The sequence below is a fragment of the Scylla paramamosain genome, chromosome 4, assembly GCF_035594125.1.
Source record: "Scylla paramamosain isolate STU-SP2022 chromosome 4, ASM3559412v1, whole genome shotgun sequence".
NCBI classification, from domain to species: Eukaryota; Metazoa; Arthropoda; class Malacostraca; order Decapoda; family Portunidae; genus Scylla; species Scylla paramamosain.
This window is the reverse complement of record NC_087154.1, coordinates 4,477,501-4,503,038: the sequence shown is the minus strand read 5'-3', so window position 1 is coordinate 4,503,038 and position 25,538 is coordinate 4,477,501. Positions and strand designations below refer to the sequence as shown.

The following is a 25,538-nucleotide window of genomic DNA, read 5'->3' as shown; positions in this document are numbered from 1 at the left end:
CGTTGAAGAATAAGAGTCTAGGCCAGAGGGATGGTGCTGGAGGGGCGAGGACACGTCAGCCTAAGCGGGGTGCCTGCTGGCCGGGCTGGTAATGGTGGTTTCAGCTTACAGGCACCGCGGGAACAAATGTCCTTACCGGGGTGTGGCTTTCGGGGTGATAAATTTCCGAGAAAGCGAGGGTCAAGTTTGGGGTGAAAGAGCAGTAAGGCCGAGATGGGGAAGGTAATGGGGTGGATGGGTTAAGGGTAGGAAAGGTCTCATTTTGGGAGGAGCTTGGGAAAACTCGGAGAGGGAGAGGGTTTGGCGAGATGGGGAGAGGGAAGAATCAGAGAGGGAAGGGGAGGTTATCATAAGGTGGTTGCACTGGATGGGTTGAATCTTAGCAAGGGAAGAAGTCTGGGGAGATGAAGAGAGGGAGAAGCCAGACTGGGATGTGGAGGTTATTATGAGGTGAAAGGGTTGCGGTGGGGAGAGCCCGCGGGGAGAGGGGCGCGTTTCCAGGCGGGTGTTGAGAGCCAATATTGCTGACACACGCCTCGCCTCTGTTGCTTCTCACCTTATTTCCTGCGTGTGTTGAAGCGACGCTGCTCTACCTCACCTCCCCCTCTCCTCTATCCTTCTCCCTCCTCCTAGTGTACCTTCCACCCACATCCCCTCATATCCACACTCCCTTATCTCGCCTTCACCATTTAACCTCCCTAGCGACGCGCCTTACGGTCAGTCAGTCTAAACAACCGTCTTCCCTTCACAATACATAACCATTACTGCAAGTCTACCCTCCCCTATCAGATTCCTATCACTGCCATCAACACCCATGACCAACAAGCCTCTCCCTTACCCAGAACAACAAACACGTCTAATAGTATTCTCAAATCATTTTACATCCCCACAGGACAATATAGGATCCTTACTGTGGCGATGTTTTAAATCAATCACATTCCTCAAGCCTCCTGTCACATTATCTGGTGGCGTGAAAGGGTCCTACGGCGCCCTGATGTGTGTAAAATGCCTTAGAAATGTTTCAGGGGACGTGTGTCTGATATGAGGTGCATGGGTTTGTGCTGAGGGGCGTGGAGTCTGATGGAAGGACAGATATCTGGTAGGAGAGATGACTGAAGGTAATGGATAAATGATGTGTAGGCAGGTAGAGTGTGTTGGAGTGATTGATTCTCAGACGCAGCGACGTAGGAATCGGTGAGGTAGTGTGGGTGGGAGGGGATGCAAGTGGTGGGGTGTGCTGGAAATAGAGAGGAGAGGGAGAGGCGAGGGAATGTCAGTGAGAGGAGATAGAGACGAGGTTATGTGAGGGAGGGCAGGGAAAGGTGAGGGAATGTCAGAAAGAGGAGGGGGAGGTTAGGGAATGTCATGGAGAGGGGAAAAGGTGAAGTATGTCAGGCGGTGTCGCTTCAAAACTAGAAATAGGGTAAAGAGCAACACTCTAAAGGTCAGGGAGAGGTGAGGCTCTGTGAGTGGGAGAGTTGGTAGGGGCAAGATGTATTACTATTACTACTGACCATCACCTTGTCATTAACGCCACTTCTTGTTCCATCCCACCTGTCTCTTCTCGTCTCACACCCTTACGCAGTCTCCTAATAAACTTTCCCGCTCTTCGCAGTATCTTTTGGAACCTCTTATACTAGCGTTCTGACAATGACAGTTTCTCGTCTCTTCCTGCCAGTTCATCTCTCTCCTGTACTAGTGCCCAGAATCCTAACGACCTTATACTTTCTCTCACCCTTACTTATTCTGTCCACCTCCCTAATGCAGAGTTAACTTTATTCTTAACCTTTCATCACTTTTACCGGTAAGCTCTGAAACTCCTTGTCTGCTTCTGTATTTCCTCCTGCCCGTTACTTAAATTCTTTCAAGAGATATTTCGAGACAAGTAATATTTGGATATGCTCTCGGAATATCCTTTTTAGTGACTTCCGTGAGCCTTTTTCCCCCCATTATCATTATTTTTTGTTTTATCTTGACCAGAACACCTCTTATGTACAAAAAACACAGTATCTCCTTACTCCTCACAGAATCCTCGGAGCCTCGTGTGTCCAGTGATTGACGTCATAGACCAGGACACCTTCGACTACCGCGCTTCAGGCTCCGTCCTCAAAGGGGGTGAGTGAGCAACGTCCTCCTACATTACACTCCATCATTCCTACCGTACAACTGGGAGCAAAGTAAGAATGAACAGACTATAGTGCTTGTATGTGGGAATGGTCAACGAAGGCTTACTGCTCAAGGGAGGAGGATGAGCAACGGCCTCCTCTTTTATAGCCTGTTCATCTTTACCGTAAAACTGGGAGAAAAGTAGGAATTAATAGATTTTAGTACTTGTGTATCTGGGAATGGCCAACTGGGACCCGAGTAAGAATGAACATGCTATAGTACGTGTAAATAAGAACGATCAACGAGGGCCTATTTGTCAAGGAAGATGAGTGAATAGCTTCCTTCAGTCCATTCACTCTTACAGTAGATCTGGGAACCAAGTAAGATTAAACAGACTGTAGTATGTGTATTTAGGAACGGCAGACGAAACTTAATACTGGTCTGAGCGAGACCTTTCTTTCTCTATTGGCTTATGGGGAAGTCAAAGGGAGGAGCTTACTCGCCAGGTTAGTGTGAATAGGGTTGCTCATAGACTGTAATGTGTTGTGTTGTGTGTTACTCAAAGCCTTGTGTGCCAGTTCATGTGTTTTATCTTCGTCAGTGTGTATTGTTCTGCGGTATTATGAGATTCTTAATGCTGACTGTATCATCGTCATGATATCGTTCTTTATCTCTTGTGGTGCACGAGCGTAATGGACTGCTACACACACACACACACACACACACACACACACACGCCTCAGGAAATAATGCTTCTCTCTCTCTCTCTCTCTCTCTCTCTCTCTCTCTCTCTCTCTCTCTCTCTCTCTCTCTCTCTCTCTCTCTCTCTCTATCCTATCTAATTTTAAGGAACGGAATTATGTGTGAATATCGTCCCCCCCACACACACACTTCGCATACATCTATTTCATGACGAGACAACAATTTCATTAATTCTGCATCACGATAAAAACACTTCTTGGAGGCTTCAACACACTTATTTGCAGTATCATATTTTTAACCCTTGACTTGAGTGTCATAACGTATTGCGCTGTGTATTATTGCCTTGCATATAACATAAAGCGCTGACAGTAAATAGTTTTACCTTATCAAGTCATGAACGAGAAATTATGCATCCCGAGGTGAAGATTAAACAAACGTTCACCGGACTCAAAACTTGATAAATCTCCGTAAGTGTGTGTGTCAGTTATTGAATCTGACAAAGGGCGAAAAATTATGCACGACGATAAGATGATCAAATATGTGATTAACTGAGAACTTCAGAACATTGTAACAGAAAATAAGGACATTGCAAAAGGGCAGTTGACTTACACAAGGCGGCTCCTGAGCACTTGAAACTTAACATTTATCATTAATTTTACAATTTGACAAAAAAAAAAAAAAAAGTGACGACTGAATGACTGGCGGCCGGTCAATTAACATGGTGAAAAAATTTAAGATAGTGAAAGTGAGTACGGAAGGTTATTCGACTGAGTATCTTTTATTGTACCTTTTATCTATTTATTTATCCGTTTCATTTTTCATTTGTATTTGTATTTATTTATTTACTTGTTTTCACGTGTCATGACGCCTGCTGAAGGGAACAAAAAATGGAGGAACAAGGCTGAATCAGATTTGTCGCTTCCCAAAAAGTCATTTACATAAAGACTTTTGAAGGAATTGGTCAATTTACTTCCAGAGGTGCCTTGAAACTCCTCTTTAGAAACTTTCAAGTTATAGGAAACAAGAAAAAAAAAAAAAATCAGAGACAGGCGGAGTTCCAGAAATGACCAGTTCATCTGAGGCCACAAAGACGCTAAGGTTAAAGCTGTAATGCGAAGGAATGTACTGAACGCTTTTTTCACGATTTTTCCAAACATAGGATTTAATTGGGGTTTCAAAACAACTCAAGTCATAGGAAGGAGAAAAGCAGAAACAGACACAGCGTTCCACAGTTTGCCAGTTTTCTTGAGATTGAGTAGATGTCTAAGGTGAAGACCCCAAAACTAAGATACTAACTCTTTTCTTCTTTTTTCTTACTTCTTTCCCAAACAGGATTCGATTGGGGTCTTCACTTCCGCTGGGTGCCGCTGACGGAGGAGGAGGCGGCGACGAGGACCGACCCTACCTCCGTGTACAGGTAAGGAGGGTGAAAGGGACAGCATTTAGTGGAAGGTAGGGGGAGAAACGTAGTGGTGGTGCTGTTGGTGGTGATGGGGGTAATGGTGGTGGTGTAGGCTTACATGCGAGGGAAGGGAGGTGTTTAGGGGAAGGAAAACATGACAACGATAAAGGGGAGAGCGACCCAGATACTCGTACACTTGAAAAGAGAAGTGAAGCAGTAGAAGAGACGAGGAGAGCAGGCTGGCGGGGAGCAGGCGGATCTAGAGGGATGGATAAACACCACACTACTTGACAAGATTACGTAAACGGTCTGAAGAGGGAATATGACTGCTTGTATTTGAGTTATAGCAGTCTAACGCAAGATTGTAAGCACCTTTTTTTTATCTCGAGTTCACTAAAGAGTGTGACATTTCGAGGCTTCGTCACAATACACTTGGCAGGATGAGCGAAATGGACTTGGAAAGAGTACTACTGGTTATAACTGAGTCTTGTTAGTGTCATGCAAGATTACGTGGTACTTTGTCTTTATCTTGTAGTGTGTGTGATATTTCGAGGTTTCGTGATACTAACCCTCCACTACCAAAGATGTTGTTCAATCAGTAAATCTTTCCTCGAGTATCAGCAATGAATTAACCAAGTTGCTAATTCACATATGAAGTATTTCCATTATATTCTCTGTAATGGTATGAATTTTCAGTCATTATTACACACTTATGAGCAGTGAGGATAAATGATGCACTATACTAATGCGAAGAAATCAAGTTTGCCTTTCTACCTGCTTACACGTTCCATCTAAACATGCACTAGATCAGTTTTAACAGTGTGAGAAACAACGAGATCAGAACGCAAATGACAATGAACACTAAAACATTAACAAAAATTTCTAACTTTTTATCGAATCCTATTCATCGTTTACATCTTTATTACTTGCAGGTGACCAGTGCTAGCGCATTGAAAGAGAGATTGAGAGACGGACCAAACAAATAAATAAATACATAAACATAAAAATGAGGTGAATAAATAAAAATGAATTATCAGAAATTGAGAACGCTTGCAAATTGACTCCTTACTAAACAACTTTCATACCTATCCACCTCATCACACACACACACACACACACACACACACACACACACACACACACCTGTCACATCTTAATTACCTTCACGTGATCGGTATTAACTTACAAAAAAGCAAACAAAAAAAAAAACAATAATATCAAAGCATAGTACGAAGTAGAAGGAGAAGGAGAAGGAGGAGGAGGAGGAGGAAGAGGAAGAAAAGATACTATAGAGATAAGAAAACATGACAGTTTGCTTACATACATCTCGTAGCCTTGAATACTTAACTCCCATTAAACAACGTGCGGAACTAACCTTGCATCATTGTCCTCCCCACGACCTTCCTGTTCTGGTGGTCGTTCCTCAGATCGCCAGTGGTCGCCGGGGGCCTGTTCCTCATCGCGCGGGAGTGGTGGGAGGACCTGGGCAAGTACGACCCTGGCCTGGAGGTGTGGGGGGCAGAGAATTTAGGTGAGTGAGTGAGTGAGGATGAGTGAGAAGAGGAGGAGGAGCAATTGTATTATTAGTAATGATTGTGTTGGTAATAGTAGTAGCTGTAGTAGTAATAGTAAACTCTGGGACTTCTTTTGTATTTCCTTCACTCTATGACCTGTACTGCTTCTACAGGGAGGTTTCAAGACACTTATCTTCTAATTCTGGATGATCCTTTTTGACCTCTCTATAAAGACTGGCACCCTCAGAGGCTTTTTTTCGTACTTTTTGTTGTCCTTGGCCAGTCCCCCTCTTACATGGAAAGGTAGTAGTAGTAGTAGTAGTAGTAGTAGTAGTAGTAGTAGTAGTAGCAAAAACAACAAAAAAATATTGGTATTACTACTACTACCACCACCACCAACACCATTACTACTACTACTACTACTACTACTACTACTACTACTACTACTACTACCAATAGCATAACACTGACACCAACAACAACAAAAAATTCCCACGAAAAGACCTCACGAAATCTTGCATTTCCTTTACTCTATGTTCCTGTTCTCTTATATAACACTCCCCCCTCCACTCCGCACAGAAATGTCCCTGAAGGCATGGCAGTGCGGGGGCTCGGTGGAGGTGGCGCCTTGCAGCAGAGTAGGCCACGTGTTCCGGCGCCGCCACCCATACACCTTCCCTGACGGTAATGCCAACACCTACCTCAGGTGAGTCGCGTGGTGTGGAGGGAGGCAAAGGAGGAGGAGAATAGACAAGGGAAGGCGAGAGGGGGATGATAGAGAAGGGAAGAAGGAAGGGGAAGGGGAAGGATTGAGAAGAGGAGAGGATAGGAAGGAAGGAAGAGAGAAGAGAGAACAAAGAAGAAGGCAGAGAGAATGGAGGAGTGATATAGATGGGAGAGGGAAGAAGGGAGAGATTAAGGAAAGGGAGAGAGAATAGAGGGAGGGAGATGGAAGAGGAGGGAGGGACGAAGGGAGAGTGAGGATCGAGGAGGGAGGGAGAGGACAATTGAGGTAGAGATAGATTAGAGAAGGGAGGGAGGGAGGGAGGGAGGGAGGGAGGGAGGGGGAGGAAGAAGGAAGGAAGGGGAGAGGATAGAGGAGAGAGAAAAAGAGAGAATAATGGAGGGAGGAAGGAAATAAGGAAGTTAATTTTGTAGGGTTCAAGAAAGAAAATGAGTGGTGGAAACGGAGGGAGGAAGGAAGGAAGGAAGGAAGGAAGGAAGAAAGGAAGGAGAGAAGGAGTAGAGGTAAGAAGAGAAGGAGTGAGGAAAGGAGAGGGAGGGAAAGAAGGAAGAAAGGTAAAGATCTACCTACTACAAATATCTACGAATATAAACTCCTTCACCAAAACATAATAATAATAATAATAATAATAATAATAATAATAATAATAATGAAAATAATGCAAGAAATAATGATATAGTTTTAGAATGAGCATGCAATAACTCTCTCTCTCTCTCTCTCTCTCTCTCTCTCACAGAAACTCAAGGCGCGTGGCCGAGGTGTGGCTGGACGAGTTCTCTCACTTCTTCTACGAGACAAGACCCAGCGCTCTGCAGCAGACCTACGGCGAGTAAGTACTGCATGCCCTTCCTTACTCCTCCGCCTTCCGCTACACTCACTCGCGTATACTTAAGTTATTCCTCTTCAGTGCTCGTTTTCCTTTCGCTCTCAGACCCGCTTTCACTCGTTCCGTTTTCTGCGGTACACTTGCACATTACGCCACCCACACTTAATAATTCTTACTTAATTTACTATGCAAGACATCGTGTTTATTTGCTGGGTTTTCATTCATAGTCTTCACACACACACACACACACACACACACACACTAAACATCTCATCAGCACATCCACAATCCTTTTTTCCACATGCCATCCACTGTACAATGCCCATACATCGCCTTTCTTTTTCACTATTACCATACACCAATACCCTCCAGAAATACACTAGATACACCTAACCATCATTACACCTCGTCCTATACACTCCTATACACCATACACCAAAGAACGTATATTATGGATTCCTTGGTATACACTGTCATACACGTAAGTTTCTAATAGGAGGAGGAGGAGGTTCTGAAAACTTTATCTAACGTGTTCCGTGTATAAGGTTGTCATGTTGTGCGGAATTGGAAAAGTTCTGGTCTCTATTGAAAGGTAATTGGTGTGTAGGTTTATATCTATCTATTTTTCCCTTTCGCAGTCCAGCCTCGCCTTTCATTCCTTCCTCCTGCTGCCGAGTTTTTCAGCTTCATTTTTGAAGCATTTTTCCCTTTCCCAGACTCAAAACTCATAAGTTGAATGTTTACGTATCAATAGCTCTGTGCCTGTGTGTGTGTGTGTGTGTGTGTGTGTGTGTGTGTGTGTGTGTGTGTGTGTGTGTGTGTACTGACTCGTAATTGAGAGCAGCACATTGCACATTCCGTAACATCAAAGTTTGTAATCAGCAGGAAAGAAATTGCTTAAGCCCTAAGGGACACACACACACACACACACACACACACACACACACACACACACACACTTACATTAGCATTTGGTTGAAGTGACGTACACGAGTAAAGAAAAGTTTAATTGTATATACCTTTGTGTGTGTGTGTGTGTGTGTGTGTGTGTGTGTGTGTGTAAACCTCTTCTTGCATTTACACTTCTTAGTTCACCTACAAATTAAAACACACACACACACACACACACACACACACTCTCTCTCTCTCTCTCTCACCGGCGTCTCTTTCGTCAGTATCAGCGGCAGGAAGGCGTTGCGGGAGCGGCTTGGGTGTCAGGGCTTCAGCTGGTACCTCAAAAACATCTACCCGGACCTGGGCGCGCCTTCCAAACACGACTTAGCGTACGGGCAACTCCAGCAGGGTAACTTGTGTCTGCAGGGTGCTGAACCTCCCAAACCACACAAGGTAAGGAGTGCGAAGGAGTGAAATCACCTTGCGGCACCCTTCGTAAGGACTGGGTGGTCACTGCGGTGGTGTGTGCGATGCTGAGGGACTAGTTCGTGATGCGGAGTTCTTTCTTGGGTGTCTTAGGGATGTGTGTAGTGTATTGCTACGCGAGTTAGTATGGAGGGTTATGATTTCAAGGGCGTGTTTCTCAGTCTTCTGTCATCTTATTTTGAGTAGTTTTAACGGGCTGCTGTGGAAGTTATTGGGATCTTCAAGGGTGTTTTGTGATTTTAGTGATGGTTTAACTAGTTGTGATGGAAGTTACTGTTTTCAAGGGTGATTTCATGATTACAGTGATGGTTTAACTTACTGTAGTGGAAGTTATTGGGTGTTTCAAGGATGCCTTTGTTGACTAATAGTGAAAGCTACGTGTAATCCTAATGCCTACAGTTTTTCTAAATTTCTCATGTTATTTCTACGACTGGCAAATTGTGGCTTCCTAAACAGGTATAGTTATATCGTAAAGGGACTGCCACGTGTGCTTCTAACGCTTCTTTACAACTTTCCTTGCAAAATTATCTTATGTTATTCCTGCAGCAGTCAAGGCAGCTACCCAAGGCAACAAGGATGAAAGCGACGCACACACGAACACAGCAAATTAATCGCAACACGCACGCTGGCTTTGCTTCTGCCATTAAATAAATACGACTCCTTTTTTCCTCGCCTCAATTCCCCGGAGCACCGTGTCCTTTAAGGTGAAGCTTGTAATTATCGCTCAGTGCCACGCGCCCAAGGCAAGCCAAAAAAATAGAAGCCAAAAAAATCACTTGTAAGGAATGAAACCCATTTAGGTTATGAGCGAAGCAGTGAAGCGAACGTGTGGAGCATTGAATGAACCAACGACCCCCACGGCGCCCCTCACGACTTGCCTCATCACCACACTGCACCACCGCGCCGCAGGGAACGGTGTCACTGTCATCACCATCATGTAAAATCATCATTATCAGTCGCCTTTAAAGTCACCACTGAAAGTCACCATCACTGTTATTACCACCATCAGAAACTAACAATCGTGACTATCGTAACTATCATGACCACTATTAGTTATCAGTCATCACCGCCATCATTCACTCTTAATCCCCATTACTACTAACAGTCACTATTACCGTCACCCTTACCATTTTCCCTACCATCAGTCACTATTACAGTCAACATAATCGCCATTAGTCCCAATTATCACCATTATCACTGTCATCATCATCACCATCATTACACCTATCAGTCACCACCAACTCTCTCTCTTTCTCTCTCTCTCTCTCTCTCTCTCTCACACAAAGAGGCAGCTCAAGATTGAAACAGAACGAAATCTCCTACTGACTTTTCATATACCTCTCTCTCTCTCTCCACACACACACACACACACACACACACACACTGCCACTCTTTCTTCACGCACCATTCCCACGTTTGAAGTTTATTGCTCCGTCTCGCAGTTCATTGATCCTCCGCCACCAGATCGTCGCGTCACACTCCCTCCTTTGCCGCGGCATGGAATCTTTCCCCGGCAAACAGAGCGGGCAGCAAAAGTTCCTCTCCCAAACTCCCTCGCCTGCAGCAGCTTCGAATTGACAGGACCATACAGATTCTGAAACACTTTTGCGCCACACCTTTCACTACGTTCAAAAGGCTCTAGCTGACTTTACACGGGTTTTCTATTGCTCTAGAGACAGATTAACAAGATTTCTACATTACTGACATGAAAATTACCTTTGAGAATCCGGCATACCATCTCTGTGGCCTTTGAAAACAGTCGTGGTGAGAGGGTTGAGCGTTTCGGAATAAAGGCCTGAACTGTGTCGTGTGGTGACGAAATGCAGGGTCTCTATTCTCCAGCGTTTCATCGTCTTACCTTGATTATTTTTATCAGAATGTAGTGAGAGTTATAGGATGTTTTCAAGAGAGTTTTTGTGATTATTGTGATGATTTAATATAGATTCAGCATCAGTTATAGGAGGAAACGGCATGATCATCTCTATGGCCTGTAAAATTAGTTCTTAGGAAAATCTAAAGCGATGAAGAATGCTGCCCCGGGTTTTTGTGATTATTGTGATGATTTAATATAGATTCTGCATCAGTTACAGCAGGGAACGTCATGGGAGCCTTACTAATCATCTCTATGGCCTGTAAAATTAGTTCTCAGGAGAGTCTAAAGCGATGAAGGATACTGCCCGGGGTTTCCAGTAATGTTATCAAGCGTGAGACCCAACGCACTCTCGCCAGCGCTGCTCTTTTATGCCTATTACTTCCTTATCTCTTCTAGAAATAATAAAGATAAAAAAGAAAATCTATGCAACGCCTAGCATTTAATACTGGTGCTCTGTCTAGTTTCTACTTTCTTGCACCATTTAAGGAATATGGCTTTTTTTTTTTTTTGTCTGGTTTCGTCCTTTCTAAATTCGTTAAACAAGTTGTGCCAGATTTTTAGCAGCAAGCTCTACAATTACCAAGGGTGCTTCGTCACATTTTCACATTCTTGCTTATTCTACCCCGTTTTCTTTACCGTTTTTTCCTTTCTAACACATCTTTACTTTCTTGCGTGATCCACCGAGTTTCATGTATTGTTTCCTTCTTTCTAAATCGTCTCTCCTCCCTTACGCAATCTACTGAGCTTTCGTTCATGTTTCCTCCTTGCTAAATGAGGTCTATGTGATGATTAACAAGCGCATCCCAGTGGAAATACTAATTAGTTCCCTGCCTATTGGTAACTCGTCATAGGCACAGTAACAATCGCTTCCTAGTTTTCTTTCTTCAGAACATATCAAGAGAGGTCTACGATAATTCAGCAATGCATTGTATCTCAGCTCGAACATTAGGCAACAGTCTGATTAGGTGGCATCCTTTTTCGGTCATTACTCCTGCCTGGTGTTCGCGACGCTGCTTCATTGGACCAGCCAGTGAGCGAGATAAAGGGGAATCATTCGCCTCGCTGCTTGGATACCCCGCGCCGTTGACTTGGTTACAGACTCAACTACTGCTACACTGAGTTACGGCAAAACTAGGTTGAAATAGACAAAGGGAGATCTGTATGCTTTGATCATTTTCCTTTTTTTCGTCTTTCGTTCACTTGAAGTTCAATCATATAAATTTTTAAAGGGGTAGTATTTCTTTTATTTCAGGGTAATAAGTCACGGATGTTTGATGTGTGTGTGTGTGTGTGTGTGTGTGTGTGTGTGTGTGTGTGTAACGATATCAGTAAGATACACACTTGAACTTTTTTTCGAGTCTGGCCTTAAAATGTTTCTTCCTCTCAGCCTTAAACAACAGTAGGACCAATATTTCCTTCCGCTCTAAGACTAGAAAACCAATCTGGATCTGGACGCAGTTGTAAGGAATCAAGATTATGCGTCCAGATAGAAAGCAAATGAGTTACAGGTCGCTGAGAAAAATATACAAGGAAACCGATGAATAACAACCTAACCCTGAGTATCTTGATGAATCATTCGAAAAACAATGACACAGCTTGCTTCTGATAAATATTTAGCTCGTCTTATTTGTCTCAAGCAACTTCTATTTTTTTTTTCCCTTTTGTACGTAGATTAAGAAGATCGTGTCAAAAGGTTTGGTTGGATCCATAAGTCAAGAAGGCGTTTTGGTAAGGTATCCGACCAAAGTTCTCAATTAAAAGGGTGGTGTGAGAGAGATGGAAAGTTCAAGCCTGGATCAAGTTATGGTCATGTGACAGGCAAGAAGGCAAGAGAGAGATTGACCAATGAAGCTTTAACAGTTTGATGTGTTATTGTGGTCAGTAAATATCTCTCTCTCTCTCTCTCTCTCTCTCTCTCTCTCTCTCATACAACCAATCCCCCCCTCAAAAAAAAAAACACAAGAACAAAAACGATAAAAAAAAAAAATCATAACAAACTAAACCACGGAGAACTACAGCAACACACCAAAAAACCCACCTCAATACTTGCAGAAGGCGCAGAAGAGACCACACCAGGGGGACAAGCAGGCGGGGCACAGCGGGGGCGAGGCGGCGTCGGCGACGGTGACGGTGCAGGAGTGTACGTCGGGCGAGGGGGCGGGGCAGCGGTGGGGACTTACGCAAGAGGGCTCAGTCACTCAGGGCGAACGATGTCTCACTGTTCTCACCTCCGGCAAGCGAGTCCTGCTCTACCCCTGCGCGGCGGGACCCAGGCAGGTATGAGAGGGAGAGAGGGAGTGAATTGTAGGGATGAGGAGTGAGACTGGACGATAGTAGTAGTAGTAGTAGTAGTAGTGTAGTAGTAGTAGTAGTAGTAGTAGTAGTAGTAGTAGTAGTAGTAGTAGTAGTAGTAGTAGTAGTAGTAGCAGAAAAGCAATGCTACGACCACCACCGCCACCACCACCACCAGCACCACTACCACTACTACTACTACTACTACTACTACTACTACTACTACTACTACTACTACTACTACTACTATTACTATTACTACTGTACAAATAACTCTACTGTTAATAAAAATAACAACAATACTACTACTACTACTACTACTAATAATAATAATTATTATTATTATTATAATAATGACAACAATGAAGATATGGAGTAATATTACACCGAACAGTAATATTCAAGTAATTGACTAAACTGTGTGTATGTATATGTGTGTGTGTATGTCCGGCAGAGGTGGCAGCGGCAGGGTCGGCGGCTGCAGCACATCGCATCTGGTCTGTGCCTCGACTCCACCAACGCCCCGGACGCCCAAGCCCTGCCGTGCCGCGACGCTCTCTACTCACAACAGTGGGACTTCTCCGTGGAGTTACAGGCCCTTCCCACCCTCTAGCGCGGCCTTTGAAACCCTCACACTGCCAGATATGCTCTTCCCATAACCACTTCCAACTTTTCAGACACGTTTTCTATGACAGTTTCTCGAGTCGTTCTGTATTCTGGGAAAGACAAAAATTAGCCTCCTGGTTTGTTTTCTGTGCGTGTGTCCAAGCAAATTTTTCTTTACAGGGCTCTGGATGTTAGAAAAGATAGCCAGGCAGAGCAGTGAAGGGGTTTTAAACTGTATCTCTCCCTGTACTCACTTGGCACCTTACATTCCACCTCCATCCACTCTGCCTCTCATCTTTATAAATGTGACTTTTTTTTTTCTCCTCCTCCTCCTCCTCTTGATTTCTGCTTCTTTCTGTTTTCCCTCCTTATGTCACTCAACACCCTAAATTTCACATCATTCCACCTCGTTCCTCTCTTCATTACCTTACAAACGTGACTTTTTTTTTTTATCCCGAATCTCACTCCTTACTTTCTCATCCCAGTTACTCATTACCGTACGTACATTTCCTACCCCTATTCACTCTTCATGTTTTCTTTATCCTACAAACGTGATTTTTCTAATCATTTCCTCCTCATCTCGGTTCCTGCTACTCTCTGTCCTCCGTTTTATCTTTTGTCATTTATCTAACGCTTTATTTTACCTATTCTGCCTCTCGTTTCTCTGCACAGGTTACTTTTGCCAGTCTTGTCATTTCGATCGTGTTTTTCGTATTCTCTTCCCTTTTTTTTTTTCCTCTTAAAACTCTTCATATTATTTTCATCTCTTTAAGGTACACGTTATTCCCATTCACTGTTTCTCATCTTCATATCCTCATCTTATCTTTTCTATCACTCACGTCATGCAGCTCCTATTCTTGTTCATCTCTTCTCCTCATTGTCTTTCACTTTGCCATCCATTTCTTTAATAATTTTAAGTGATATACTTATCATTCACAATTCCTTTCATCTTATCCTCGTTCTTTATCACTTGTTCTGTCATTATTTTCGGATAATTTTCCCTTCATTCACTACCATTTGGATTTTGTCCTCGTCCTTTATCGCTCGTTTTATCACTCCGTTAATACCTAATCGTTGTTTACCCCGCACATCCTTTCTTTCTACTGCATTGTCAATTTGTTCCATCATATGTAAACTTTTGTCATCTTTCGTCACTTGGTTGTTGTACAGCGTCATCCTTTCATTACCCATCTCGTCGTCTTCCAACTCAAATTTTCTCCATGTATTCTGTGTTGATATTTTTGTTTCTGGATCCATGCAGCGCTATATGACCTCGTGTTGAGGCGCATTAAACCAATCAATCAGTCAGTCAGTCGGTCAGTCAGTCAATCTTGGATCCTGTAAGAGTGTTCAGGGCTATTTCTCTAAGACAACAATAACAACACAAATAAATACAGTCTTCCATTACATTTGTATACCGTTGTTCTTATTACTGAAATCACTGTATCTAGTTCATGTATATTTCCCTGTTGATGTAAGAGAGATGTATAGTTTTCCCAACCCAGCCATCCAGTAGTTCTATTGATGTTTATTGTTACAGCCTGTAGTTATGCCCCTCGTCACCCAGTCACTCTGTATCCTCCCTGTCATCTGCTGGACGTGTAGAGTCATGTTCAGATGTCAATTAACCTGCCGTATTTACTTCTGTTGCATTTAGTGTCTTCCCTCAGTCTCACGTTGTCTGATCTGCTGACAGTCTTATAAAATCTGGAACAAAATTTTCAAACATTATAGTTTTTTTTATCTCGAGTACTTTCAACATGCTTTAGTTGAAGTTACTGACGGTTTTCTAGGGTGTTTTCATTTGAATTTTCCTCGTTTTTCTGTAGGAGGGACGCTGGTCAAGGACAACAAAAGTGCAAGGGAAAAAGGTCCAATGAAAGCGCTAGTCTCTAAAGAGGACACTGCAAACAAGTTCAGAATTACACTGAAAATTGTCTTGATTATTCTGGTGATATTTCAACTAATATTCAGCATCACCAATCTAAGTAAACACATAGAAAACTTACTAATCATCTCTGAAAAAAAAAGAAAGATATAAAGCAAACAAACAATGAAGATTCCAATTCCTAGAGAGAACAGTCTAAAAACAGTCCCAGAATTACACTGACAAGAGTCTTAATTATTCTAGTGACATTTCAACAAAAATGCTGCATCGTCAATCAAAATAAACACCCATGAGAAATTGACTCCTCATCTCTGTGGCCTGTGAAAATAATCCCTATGAGACCCAAACGATCGACAAATAGACCCTGTCAGTGGAGAGATTACCAGGACACCAGTTTAAGATTGAGGGGAAAACATTGAATATAGTGGAACACAGTATAGCTGGTTCATTGAGCTTTCTGTATGACTTTCCTTTCCCGTCATCCTGTAGTCACGCACTGTCATCCTGTCATCTGTAAGTATCCGTCGCCTCATTGTGTTACCCTCAGTCGTCGCCCTACACTCGTCTGTCATTCTGTTGTTAGTTTTTTTTTTTTTTTTTTTTTGCTAGTAAAGGTGAGGAAATGTTGGCTTGTTTTTATTACCACCAGTGACGCTCAAATAATGAAAAGTATGAGGTTTACTGAAATGGGCATCTTAGGGGGAAAATTATTTGAACATGTAAAAAGGAGGAAGGAAAAGGAATAAGTATACATTATAAAGGGGGCATAGTCGGGAACGTGTTGAATCTCAGCAACTTTTTTTTATAAACACCAAAAATTTTAAAGGGTACGAGAGTAAATGCTTCTCACAACATTCCACTCACCTCAGACCAGGAACTGCTGCTACAGATCTTCTTTCTCTCCCAGCCTAACAAACTCCTTGCGTCAACACACACGTCCCCGCACCATGACTCTCCTTCTGGCGACGGTGCTGGCTGGGCGCTGGATCTCGATTCCCAAGGCACTGAAATATTGGTAATAGTGATATGTGATGGAATAATGGAGTACAAGGACATCTGATGAGTTACATTGGTTAACTTTTTTGAAATCTCCTTCATTTAATTTTATTGAGAGAGACACGTTGATACTTTTACTCTTATTTTTGTACCAGATTCCTTGATACATGTACAGAATACACCAATGATTGACTTGAATGCTATGGGTTATATTCGCCAGGTTAATCCTTTTTTAGTTGCTTAGATTAGATAGAAAATTTGAAACTTTAAAGTAAACCACCACGATGGAATTTAAAAAAAAAAAAAAAGAGAAGCAAAGAAATGTTGTAGTTGCCATGAAAATAGTCTGAGGAAAGGAAAGTAACCTGAAGAAAGAATAAAGATGAGCATACTACAGTACTAACATACGCTCCATTTGACGTAAATTAGCAATTTGGTTCCCGCATGTTCCCTTTAGTCTACCTTCCAATTCCCGTATCAGGTGACCAAAGAAAATGAATGTTTCTCCCAAGTGAAGGGTAACAGTTTTATTTTGGGTTCAGGAAGATCGTACATTGACCAACGTTTGATATTGCTTAATTTTAACCTCAGGACACATTGAGAGAGAGAGAGAGAGAGAGAGAGAGAGAGAGAGAGAGAGAGAGAGAGAGAGAGAGAGAGAGAGAGAGAGAGAGAGAGAGAGAGAGAGAGAGAGAGAGAGAGAGAGAGAGAGAGAGAGAGAGAGAGAGAGACTTAACACTGGAGCTATAATTAAACAATGTAGGAATGTAATTCTTAAGTTGATACTAGGTAGAAAATTGTTAAACGTTATACATAAATGACATATGCAGCATTGTATATAAGGAAGGGGTAGGTGGCCAAAGAAATCTACGCACAAAGTTATCTTACAACAATCTAAGAGGAAAAATATTGAAACACCAACACTTCCATCACCTCCAACACTATTTAAAACCACACTACTACTACTACTACTACTACTACTACTACTACTACTACTGGGAGGTTCGGGGCTAATGTGGGAGATTCATCATCATACCATCACTACCACCTACAATACCACCACGCAGCGACCACACACACACACACACACACACACACACACAATTCCACACACACTCACCGCCCCAACACGCCTCCGCCGCCTATAATCCTTAGTTAGGGAAGCGGGTGTAGTCTGGGAGACCCGGCAGACCCCGCGTCCTGGCCAGCTTGTCCACCACCTGCGTCGCTGCCTGCATCGCCCTCACCTCCCTCGATGAGTAGGGGAGGTCTTGCCTTTGCGCCCCGAGAGTTGCGCCATCCAGGTGATGCTGCAGGCAGGCCAGACGGCTGTCCGTACTGCCGTAGCCCAGGAAGGCGAGCAGCTCCTGTAAGCGTGGCAGGGGCGCCTCTCTCAGCAACTCATAGTGGAGGAGATGAATCCGCGTGGAGTTGGTAATAGCCACTACGTAAGTCCTGCGCCATTTTGCCAGTTTCTCCCTCACGAATTTGTGGAAGCCTGAGGGAGAGGAAGGGAGAGGGAAGGGCAAGGTCTGAGTTCTTGTAACCTTGAGGGGAGGGTGAGGTTGGTGGTGGTGGTGGTGGTGGTGGCGGTGGTGGATCGCTCTGAGGGTCGCGGGCGAGGGGAAGGAAGGAAGAAGGGATCGAGAGAGCTGTGGCGTATAGACATCTGATGCCTGAGGGCTGAGGGGTAAGAACCTCGGAGAATTGATGAATGTTGAGGGATGTTTGTTATACTCAGACTAAGACCTGAGAGGAAAGGGAAAGCACACACACACACACACACACACACACACACACACACACACACACACACACACACACACACACAAGGAGGAGGAGGTCACCCATCCAACAATTGCTTAACCTCACTGATTGGACGAGAAACGGTGTACTGAATATGGTATGATCGTTGACACACACACACACACACACACACACACACACACACAAACACACACATAAACGATGAGGGAAACAGGACCATAAGCGTGCGACTCAAGCCTTGTATACTACGACTTGGTAAAACACATCGAGGTGGACATAAACACGCATGACTCACCGCGTGTCCTGTAGGTGCCCTGACTGGCGGAGGCGATGAATCTGTCCGGTGACCAGCGGCTCTTGATGTAGTGCCAGTAGCTCAGGATTGCTCTGGGTCAACGCAACGTCACGCAGCAATGGGGGAAAAAGGTGAAGGGAAGGAAAAGTTAAGAAAGAAGACATGAAGGGCACACACACACACACACACACACACACACACACACACACACACACACACACACACACACACCAGATATATAATAAACTAAAATAAGATGAAATAAATAAAAAAAAAAACTAAACCAAACAGACTAGCTCAATAAATAAATAAATAAAGAATAAATGAAGAAAAAAAGGAATAAGAAAACGTACAGACAAATAAAAAAAATAATGAAATAAAAAATGCAGAGAAGAGAGCGAAGAGGAAAGAAAGAGAAGGGATGAGAGGGAAAGAGAAGAAAAGGAAAAATAAAATAAAAATATTAAAGGCATAAAAGAAGATGAAAGGAACAAAAATGACATGAAATTAACCGAAAAACAGAAAGAGAAAAGAAGGGAAATAAAGGAAACAAAAGTAAAGAAACTTCAGCTAAGACAAGGGAAGAAAAAGGACCTTAACTCTTCCTTCTTTTCAAACTCACTTGGCGGGGTTCCTGACGATGGCCACCACGGGGTAGTCCGGGTGTCTGGCGAGGGGCTGCAGGGAGTGAGTCTTTGTGGCGAGGGTGGTGCCGCGCCTTGCAGACACGCCCTCTCCTAGGAACCCTGTGAAAGAAGGACCGTTTAAGGCAAAGTTACTCATCCACTTAAACGTTAAACACAAGAAGGAGGGAAGGAGGAGAAGAAGAAGAAGAAGAAGAAGAAGAAGAAGAAGAAGAAGAAGAAGAAGAAGAAGAAGAAAAGAAGAAAATTAGGAGAAAATAGTAGTAGTAGTAGTAGTAGTTAGTAGTAGTAGTAGTAGTAGTAGTAGTAGTAGTAGTAGTAGTAGTAACAGTATTAGTACATAAGAGATGAGAATAATAGGTGGTAACAGGTAGGTAAGTTTCATGTAGGTATTGCCACATGTAGGCCTGACGACTTCTTGCAGCTTCCCTTATTTTCTTATGTTCTCCTATTCTTACTTCACATTGCCTCGGAATTCCACGAAGGTATGAAAACAGTGGAATCCTACACATGACCTTGGTTCCTCTTCTCCTTGTGACCTGGAGTATTTTGTGAGTGTCAAGCTATCTCTTGGACTATAAATATTGATCAGAGGAGTATCAGTGCATTTCTGGAAGTAAGGATTTTAACAGAGGAGTTTCAAGATATCTATGGAGTGAGTTTTTAGCAGAGTAGGGTCAAGGCATCCCTGGAACTGGGAACATATATTGGAGGGGCATCAAGTTATCTTCGGAACCAGAGATATTTATCAAGGGAGTGTGAATGCATTTCGTAAAGTATAATTTTTTTTTTTCGGAGGAGCATCAAAGCATCCCGGGAACAAAAGCAAAAAAACAAAATAATAATAATTCCAGCACATGCACGTATTGAATGAGAAAAGAATCCTCTCACAGATCAAATTCAGACCGGACTTAAAAAAAAGAAAAGAAAAGAAATTCTGCTTTCTTTCCAATCAAGTTGATATTTAGGTTTAATTTTCCATTTGCTCAAGTTTCTTTTCTCTTGTCACGCATAAAAATACATCATTATATAATTAAAAGTAATGAGCCTTCTGATCTCGACTGCCTTTAATGCGCTTTTGTGAAAGTTACTGATATTTTCAGGAGTGTTTTTATGTCTACAGTAAGTTTAATATCAATGAAATATTAGTTATTAGAGCTCAACCCTTTCACTGCTATGCTCGCCCTTTGTAAACATTGACAACACCGTAAAGACTGTTTATATGGACGTACAAATAGAAAAAAAAAAAAAAAAAAAAAAAAAAAAAAAAATATATATATATATATATATATATATATATATATATATATATATATATATATATATATATATATATATATATATATATATATATATATATATATATATATATATATATATATATATATTATAGTCATGAGAGTTAGAGCATTTCAAAACTAAAGCCTCATCTCCTCACAACCCAAGACATCACCACGAACACCCCACTGGATCCGCTGCCTTCCCAATATCCTGCGGCGGGGACGTCTTCCAGGGCCACCTAACCTCTCTGACCCTTGCCTAAGTGTAGGGATGAGGGGCACAGGTCACTGTTTTCCATAATGGGGTGTCTTGAGGTCAGCGCCACCATCACGGAGGCTGGATATTTGAAGGAACACAAAGGGGTATTAAGAAAGCAGTGTCAAACCTGTTAGTCCTCAGGAATTTGTTGATCAGTTATACGAATAAAGAGATGTAGGTTAATAAAAGGTTCCTCTCCACCAACCGTACTGAGGAAAAAACAACACTAAAATAAGAGACGTAGGTTAGTAAAGAGAAAGGCTTCTTCCCACCAACCGTTCAGAGGTAAGATAATAGCATAAGAAAAGTAGGTTAGTAAAAATAGAGGTTTCTTCCCACCAGTCATTTCAAGACGAGAGTATAAGGAGAGAGACATGGGTTAGTAAAGATGAAGGCACATCACTTCTTTCAACAAAGGAATTAGAATAGACACAAAAAGTTCATCGTCCAGTCACTTTGCGATACAAAAATCTTTTCTTTTGCTTCCTTTGGATGATCGTAGACTATTTTACCTACCCAAAAAGCTACACGCAATGAAACATTTACGCTTTCATTTACTCCCTTTTCTATTCTTTATGCAGGCTGGGCTCTGGTCAAGGGCTATTAAAAGGCAGAATGAAAATGCCCACCGAAATACCAGTTCCTGATCAGAGTCAAAAAAGCTTATCAGTCAATAGCGTCTTGAAACATTAAACTTGCAGCAGATTCCTTTAAACTTCAGTAAAAGCCGTCTCAGTCAAAGAGGTTCAGTACCTTTTGAATATACGGAAATACGTCAACCATACAAATAAGTACATACAAATTCACGCTGTGATAGGCAGTACGAGGGCGAGGCGTTCAGCGTATGGCCTCCGAGACGCGCCTTGCTCCTGACTCCTTCGCACAGCTGCTGGTGACGCCTGGCAAGGATTTTTTTGAAATTCCCATAATAAGCAAGGTCTTTTATCCTTACAAGTAAAATATGTATAGGACCCGTCACTCCTACGAAGGTGAGAGTGTTTTTGATCTCTCTCTCTCTCTCTCTCTCTCTCTCTCACCCAGTTCACGTAGGCGGGATGAGTTGTACACGGAGGAAGTGAAGACCCCCGTAGCGGCCTCCAGCAGGTAGCGCGTCCAGGTGTTGCCGGAGCGAGGGAAGGAGAGCAGCCAGGAACCCGCCAGGCCAGCGCTAAACCGCACCTCAGCCCTGCCGCAGCCACCACGCGCCAGACACACCGAGGACGCGCAGGAGACGAGAGAGAAGAGAGGTAGAACAAACAAAGGAGAAAACAGTCAATTATAACAAATTACTTATAGTTTAGAGAGAGAGAGAGAGGGATGGAAATAGATAGATAGATAGATAGATAGATAGATAGATAATGGAGACAGAGAGAGAGAGAGAGAGAGAGAGAGAGAGAGAGAGAGAGAGAGAGAGAGAGAGAGAGATGGTGTTCGGCTTATTCAGAAAATAAGAACAAACAAGAAACTGCAAAAGACCAAAATGACCAATCTACACAAGGCATTGCAACCTATCAACATCACACGGACTCTTTCTAAACCCTGGCAATGTTAAGTTTTTTATTTATCCATTTCTTCAGACGGTGGTGATACAAGTAATGCATCAACTAAGTACTCGTATATCATCTTAGGAATCAACTCGCATTTCGACACTAAGAACAAAGATACAACAGTGGTCAATAGTTGGATAAGACACCGTAATCACTTCCTCTGTATCTAGTAATTCCTCCTCACTTTAAAGCCCTCTGATGTGCCTGGAGTCTGATACTTACTAGGCTCTGTAAGGAAATTATGAGATCAGGGGACTTAAGACTGAGAGAAGGCGAATATACAGTACAATGAGAGTGAGTGCAGAAGGTTACTCGACTTATGACCGCGACTGTACAAGGCATTCATTCCTCTCACCAGGAGCAGTTTTCGTCTTTCGGCCACAACCTCACCACGCCGCCGCTCACCACCGGAAACGAGGACGATTCTGTGGACATAAGAACATAAGAATTTAAGAATAAGGGGAGCGTCAACAAATCTACAAGTGGCGGTCCCTTTATAAAACACACATACGTATATCCACCGATCATCGTCATCCATAAATTTCTCTAACCTTTTGAAAGCTCCCTATTGACTCAACATTAATAACCTGATTCCTCGGTCCATTTCAGTTATTTGTCATTTTATTTGAGAGCCAATTTTTTTTTTTGCTGTCCCTCTTTTCTGTTGAGACATTTCTGGACAAGTGGAAGAAGGAATCTCTCTCTTCCTTTTTTTTTTCTTTCAGTCTAACTTTATCAAGCTTGAACCTTCTATTTCTCGTCCTATCCTCATAACTGATGCTGAGGATTTTCTGTTACCTTGATGGAGACCGAATAGTAACGACGCTGCTCACACGTACCCGCTCTTCTCCCTACCACACACACACACACACACACATGCAAGCACAGACAAATCCTACCATTAAGACGGGCTAGAAGCATCGACATGGGCGGAGAGGACATCCCTGCCATCATCATCATCATCACCACAATCGCTGCTGCCGTCACCACCACCATGGCCTTCAGGTGCTGTCTCTCCCTCATCCCTGCAGAAGCGAATGGACGAAGAGATCAGGTAATAGCTTTCCAGAGTCGACGAGAGAGGAAGCAAAGTAATAAGATGGAAAAAGGTTCATGGGGATTTTTATAAGCTGACTTTTGCAGCTAAGAATATTACGAGTTTCTTTCCTCGCATGGTAGTAAAATTTTTTCATAAAGGGAGCGATGATCTTTACTGAAGACTGGCGTTGATTACGATGAATGAATATATAGAGAATGCGTATATTTGTCTTCATTTTTATTTTCTAAAGCAAACTGATCGTTTTCTTCTTATTATGGATGGTAAAGTGGAACATCTCTCTCTCTCTCTCTCTCTCTCTCTCTCTCTCTCTCTCTCTCTCTCTCTCTCTCTCTCTCTCTCTCTCTCTCTCTCTCTCTCTCTCTCTCTCTTCCTTTCATCCCCTCAGTGTTATAATGTTATACCGCTACATTAAATAAGCCTTTCTGCCATGACTCTTTGGTTCCCTTGGCAGCGCGACACTTCCTGACTTGATACACTAATAAGAGGAGCTGATTGACCCCAGCAGCTCGAGGAATGCTGGGACAACCGGGCCAGACTGCTTCCTTGCCGCCAAAGATAGTCCATCGATTTTCGCCGGGTAACCTTTAGCATGCCGATCCAAAATTAGCGTTCACGGTTTCCCTTCCACAGTCCAGGCAGAGATCCCGCAATGGCTACGTGTGTGTGTGTGTGTGTGTGTGTGTGTGTGTGTGTGTGTGTGTGTGTGAGAGAGGGTGTCCAGGTAAGTAGGAAAGAACTGTGTGTGTGTGTGTGTGTGTGTGAGGCTGATCGTTTCGGGACTCGAGTGGACCAAACCCACAAAGGAAGATAGACAGATAGAAAGACAGGTAGATAGATAGATAGATAGATAGAAAAACTGGGAAAAGAAGAAGAAGAAGAAGAAGAAGAAGAAGAAGAAGAAGAAGAAGAAGAAGAAGAAGAAGAAGAAGAAGAAGAAGAAGAAGAAGAAGAAGAAGAAGAAGAAGAAGGAGGAGGAGGAGGAGAAGAAGAACAAGAAGAACAAAAACAAGAACAAGAACAAGAAGAACAGGAGAAGAAGAAGAAGACGAAGAAGAAGAAGAAGAAGAAGAAGAAGAAGAAGAAGAAGAAGAAGAAGAAGAGGAAGAAGAATACGACGACGACAACTATAGCAAACCTCTATGGGTCTTCATGAAGTTGCTGATGATGTTTAAACTTCGTCAGGTTCAGGAAAAAGTTAGAGGCGAGACCCAGGTGGTGTAGTCATGTGCAGAGGAGAGATGAGGAATATTTTGGAAGAAGGATGCCGGAGAGGAAGACCAAAGAGAAGGCATATGGATTTCTGATTGGGGCAGAGCAAACTTGGTATTGTTCATTGCCTGAAAAACTCAATTCCTCCATCTATCAACTCGACACAACCTTCCAGACAGCTATCCCCTCTTCTTCAATAACACTCAACTGTCCCCCACTTCTGCACTAAACATTCTCGGTCTGCCCTTCTCTTATAATCTGAACTGGAAACTTCACATCTCACCTCTAGCTAAAACAGCTTCTATGAAGTTAGGTGTTCTGAAACGTCTCTGCTTTTTTTTTTTTTTTTCTTTCATCCCCTCAGCTGCTAACTCTGTACAAGAACCTTATCCGTCCATGTATGAAGTATGCTTCACATGTCTTGGGGGGAGGGGGGTGTTCCACTCATATCGCTCTTCTAGACAAGGTCTAATCAAAAGCTTTTCGTCTCATTAACTACTCCTCTAGGTGACTGTCTTCAGCCTGTTTCTCATCGCCGCAATGCTATATCTCTTGCTATCTTCTACCGCTATTTTCATGCTAACTGCTCTTCTGATCTTGTAAATTGCATGCCTCCCCTCCTCTCGCGGTCTCGCTGCATAAGACTTTCTTCTTTCTCTCACCCCTGTTCTGTCCACCTCTCTAATGAAAGAGTTAATCAGTATTTTTAATCATTCATCCCTTTCTATGGTAAACTCTGGAACTCCCTGCCTACTTCTGTATTTCCACCTTCCTATGACTTGAACTCCTTCAAGAGGGAGGTTTCAAGACACTTATCCTTCAAATTTTGACTACCGCTTCGGACCCTATTCGGGGACCGGCATCTCAGTGTGCTTTTTTATTTATTTATTTATTTATTTTTTCATTGTTTTTTTTTTTTTGTTGCTCTTGGCCGGTGTCCCTCCTACATAAAAAAAAAAAAAAAAGCAGGAAACCATGCCGGTATTAGGTGTGACGGAAACAGACGCAGAGGACGAAGCACGATGATGACGAGGATGATCAGCTTTGGTGGCAACTAACGGGAGAAGACCAAGTAAGAAAAGATGTTGACTCCTTAATGCAAGAGTTTGCCTTCCTCACTCATATTTTTACATGTCATTGACTCGGA

At 42.8% G+C, this 25,538-nt stretch overlaps 2 protein-coding genes across 3 annotated transcripts in view; one reads left to right on the top strand and one right to left on the bottom strand.

Moving 5' to 3' along the window:
* The window catches only part of LOC135098931 (polypeptide N-acetylgalactosaminyltransferase 14-like), a 92,264-nt gene extending 76,304 nt beyond the window's left edge, over positions 1–15,960 (top strand). The window contains exons 7-14 of the mRNA XM_064001367.1: positions 2,028–2,115; positions 4,141–4,225; positions 5,638–5,741; positions 6,304–6,430; positions 7,206–7,298; positions 8,471–8,642; positions 12,601–12,825; positions 13,295–15,960. Of these exons, the coding sequence (XP_063857437.1) occupies positions 2,028–2,115; positions 4,141–4,225; positions 5,638–5,741; positions 6,304–6,430; positions 7,206–7,298; positions 8,471–8,642; positions 12,601–12,825; positions 13,295–13,453 (1,053 nt within the window). The 3' untranslated portion in view covers positions 13,454–15,960. The remainder of the gene's footprint in view (positions 1–2,027; positions 2,116–4,140; positions 4,226–5,637; positions 5,742–6,303; positions 6,431–7,205; positions 7,299–8,470; positions 8,643–12,600; positions 12,826–13,294) is intronic.
* The window catches only part of LOC135098970 (WSCD family member AAEL009094-like), a 36,863-nt gene that overhangs the window by 6,934 nt on the left and 4,391 nt on the right, over positions 1–25,538 (bottom strand). For both annotated transcript variants that reach the window (XM_064001432.1, XM_064001443.1), the window contains exons 2-10: positions 23,022–23,147; positions 22,478–22,547; positions 21,613–21,761; positions 19,015–19,138; positions 18,393–18,484; positions 17,451–17,828; positions 16,199–16,338; positions 12,587–12,803; positions 5,586–5,713 (exon numbers count right to left, since the gene is read on the bottom strand). In XM_064001432.1, the coding sequence (XP_063857502.1) occupies positions 17,482–17,828; positions 18,393–18,484; positions 19,015–19,138; positions 21,613–21,761; positions 22,478–22,547; positions 23,022–23,147 (908 nt within the window). In that variant the 3' untranslated portion in view covers positions 5,586–5,713; positions 12,587–12,803; positions 16,199–16,338; positions 17,451–17,481. The remainder of the gene's footprint in view (positions 1–5,585; positions 5,714–12,586; positions 12,804–16,198; positions 16,339–17,450; positions 17,829–18,392; positions 18,485–19,014; positions 19,139–21,612; positions 21,762–22,477; positions 22,548–23,021; positions 23,148–25,538) is intronic.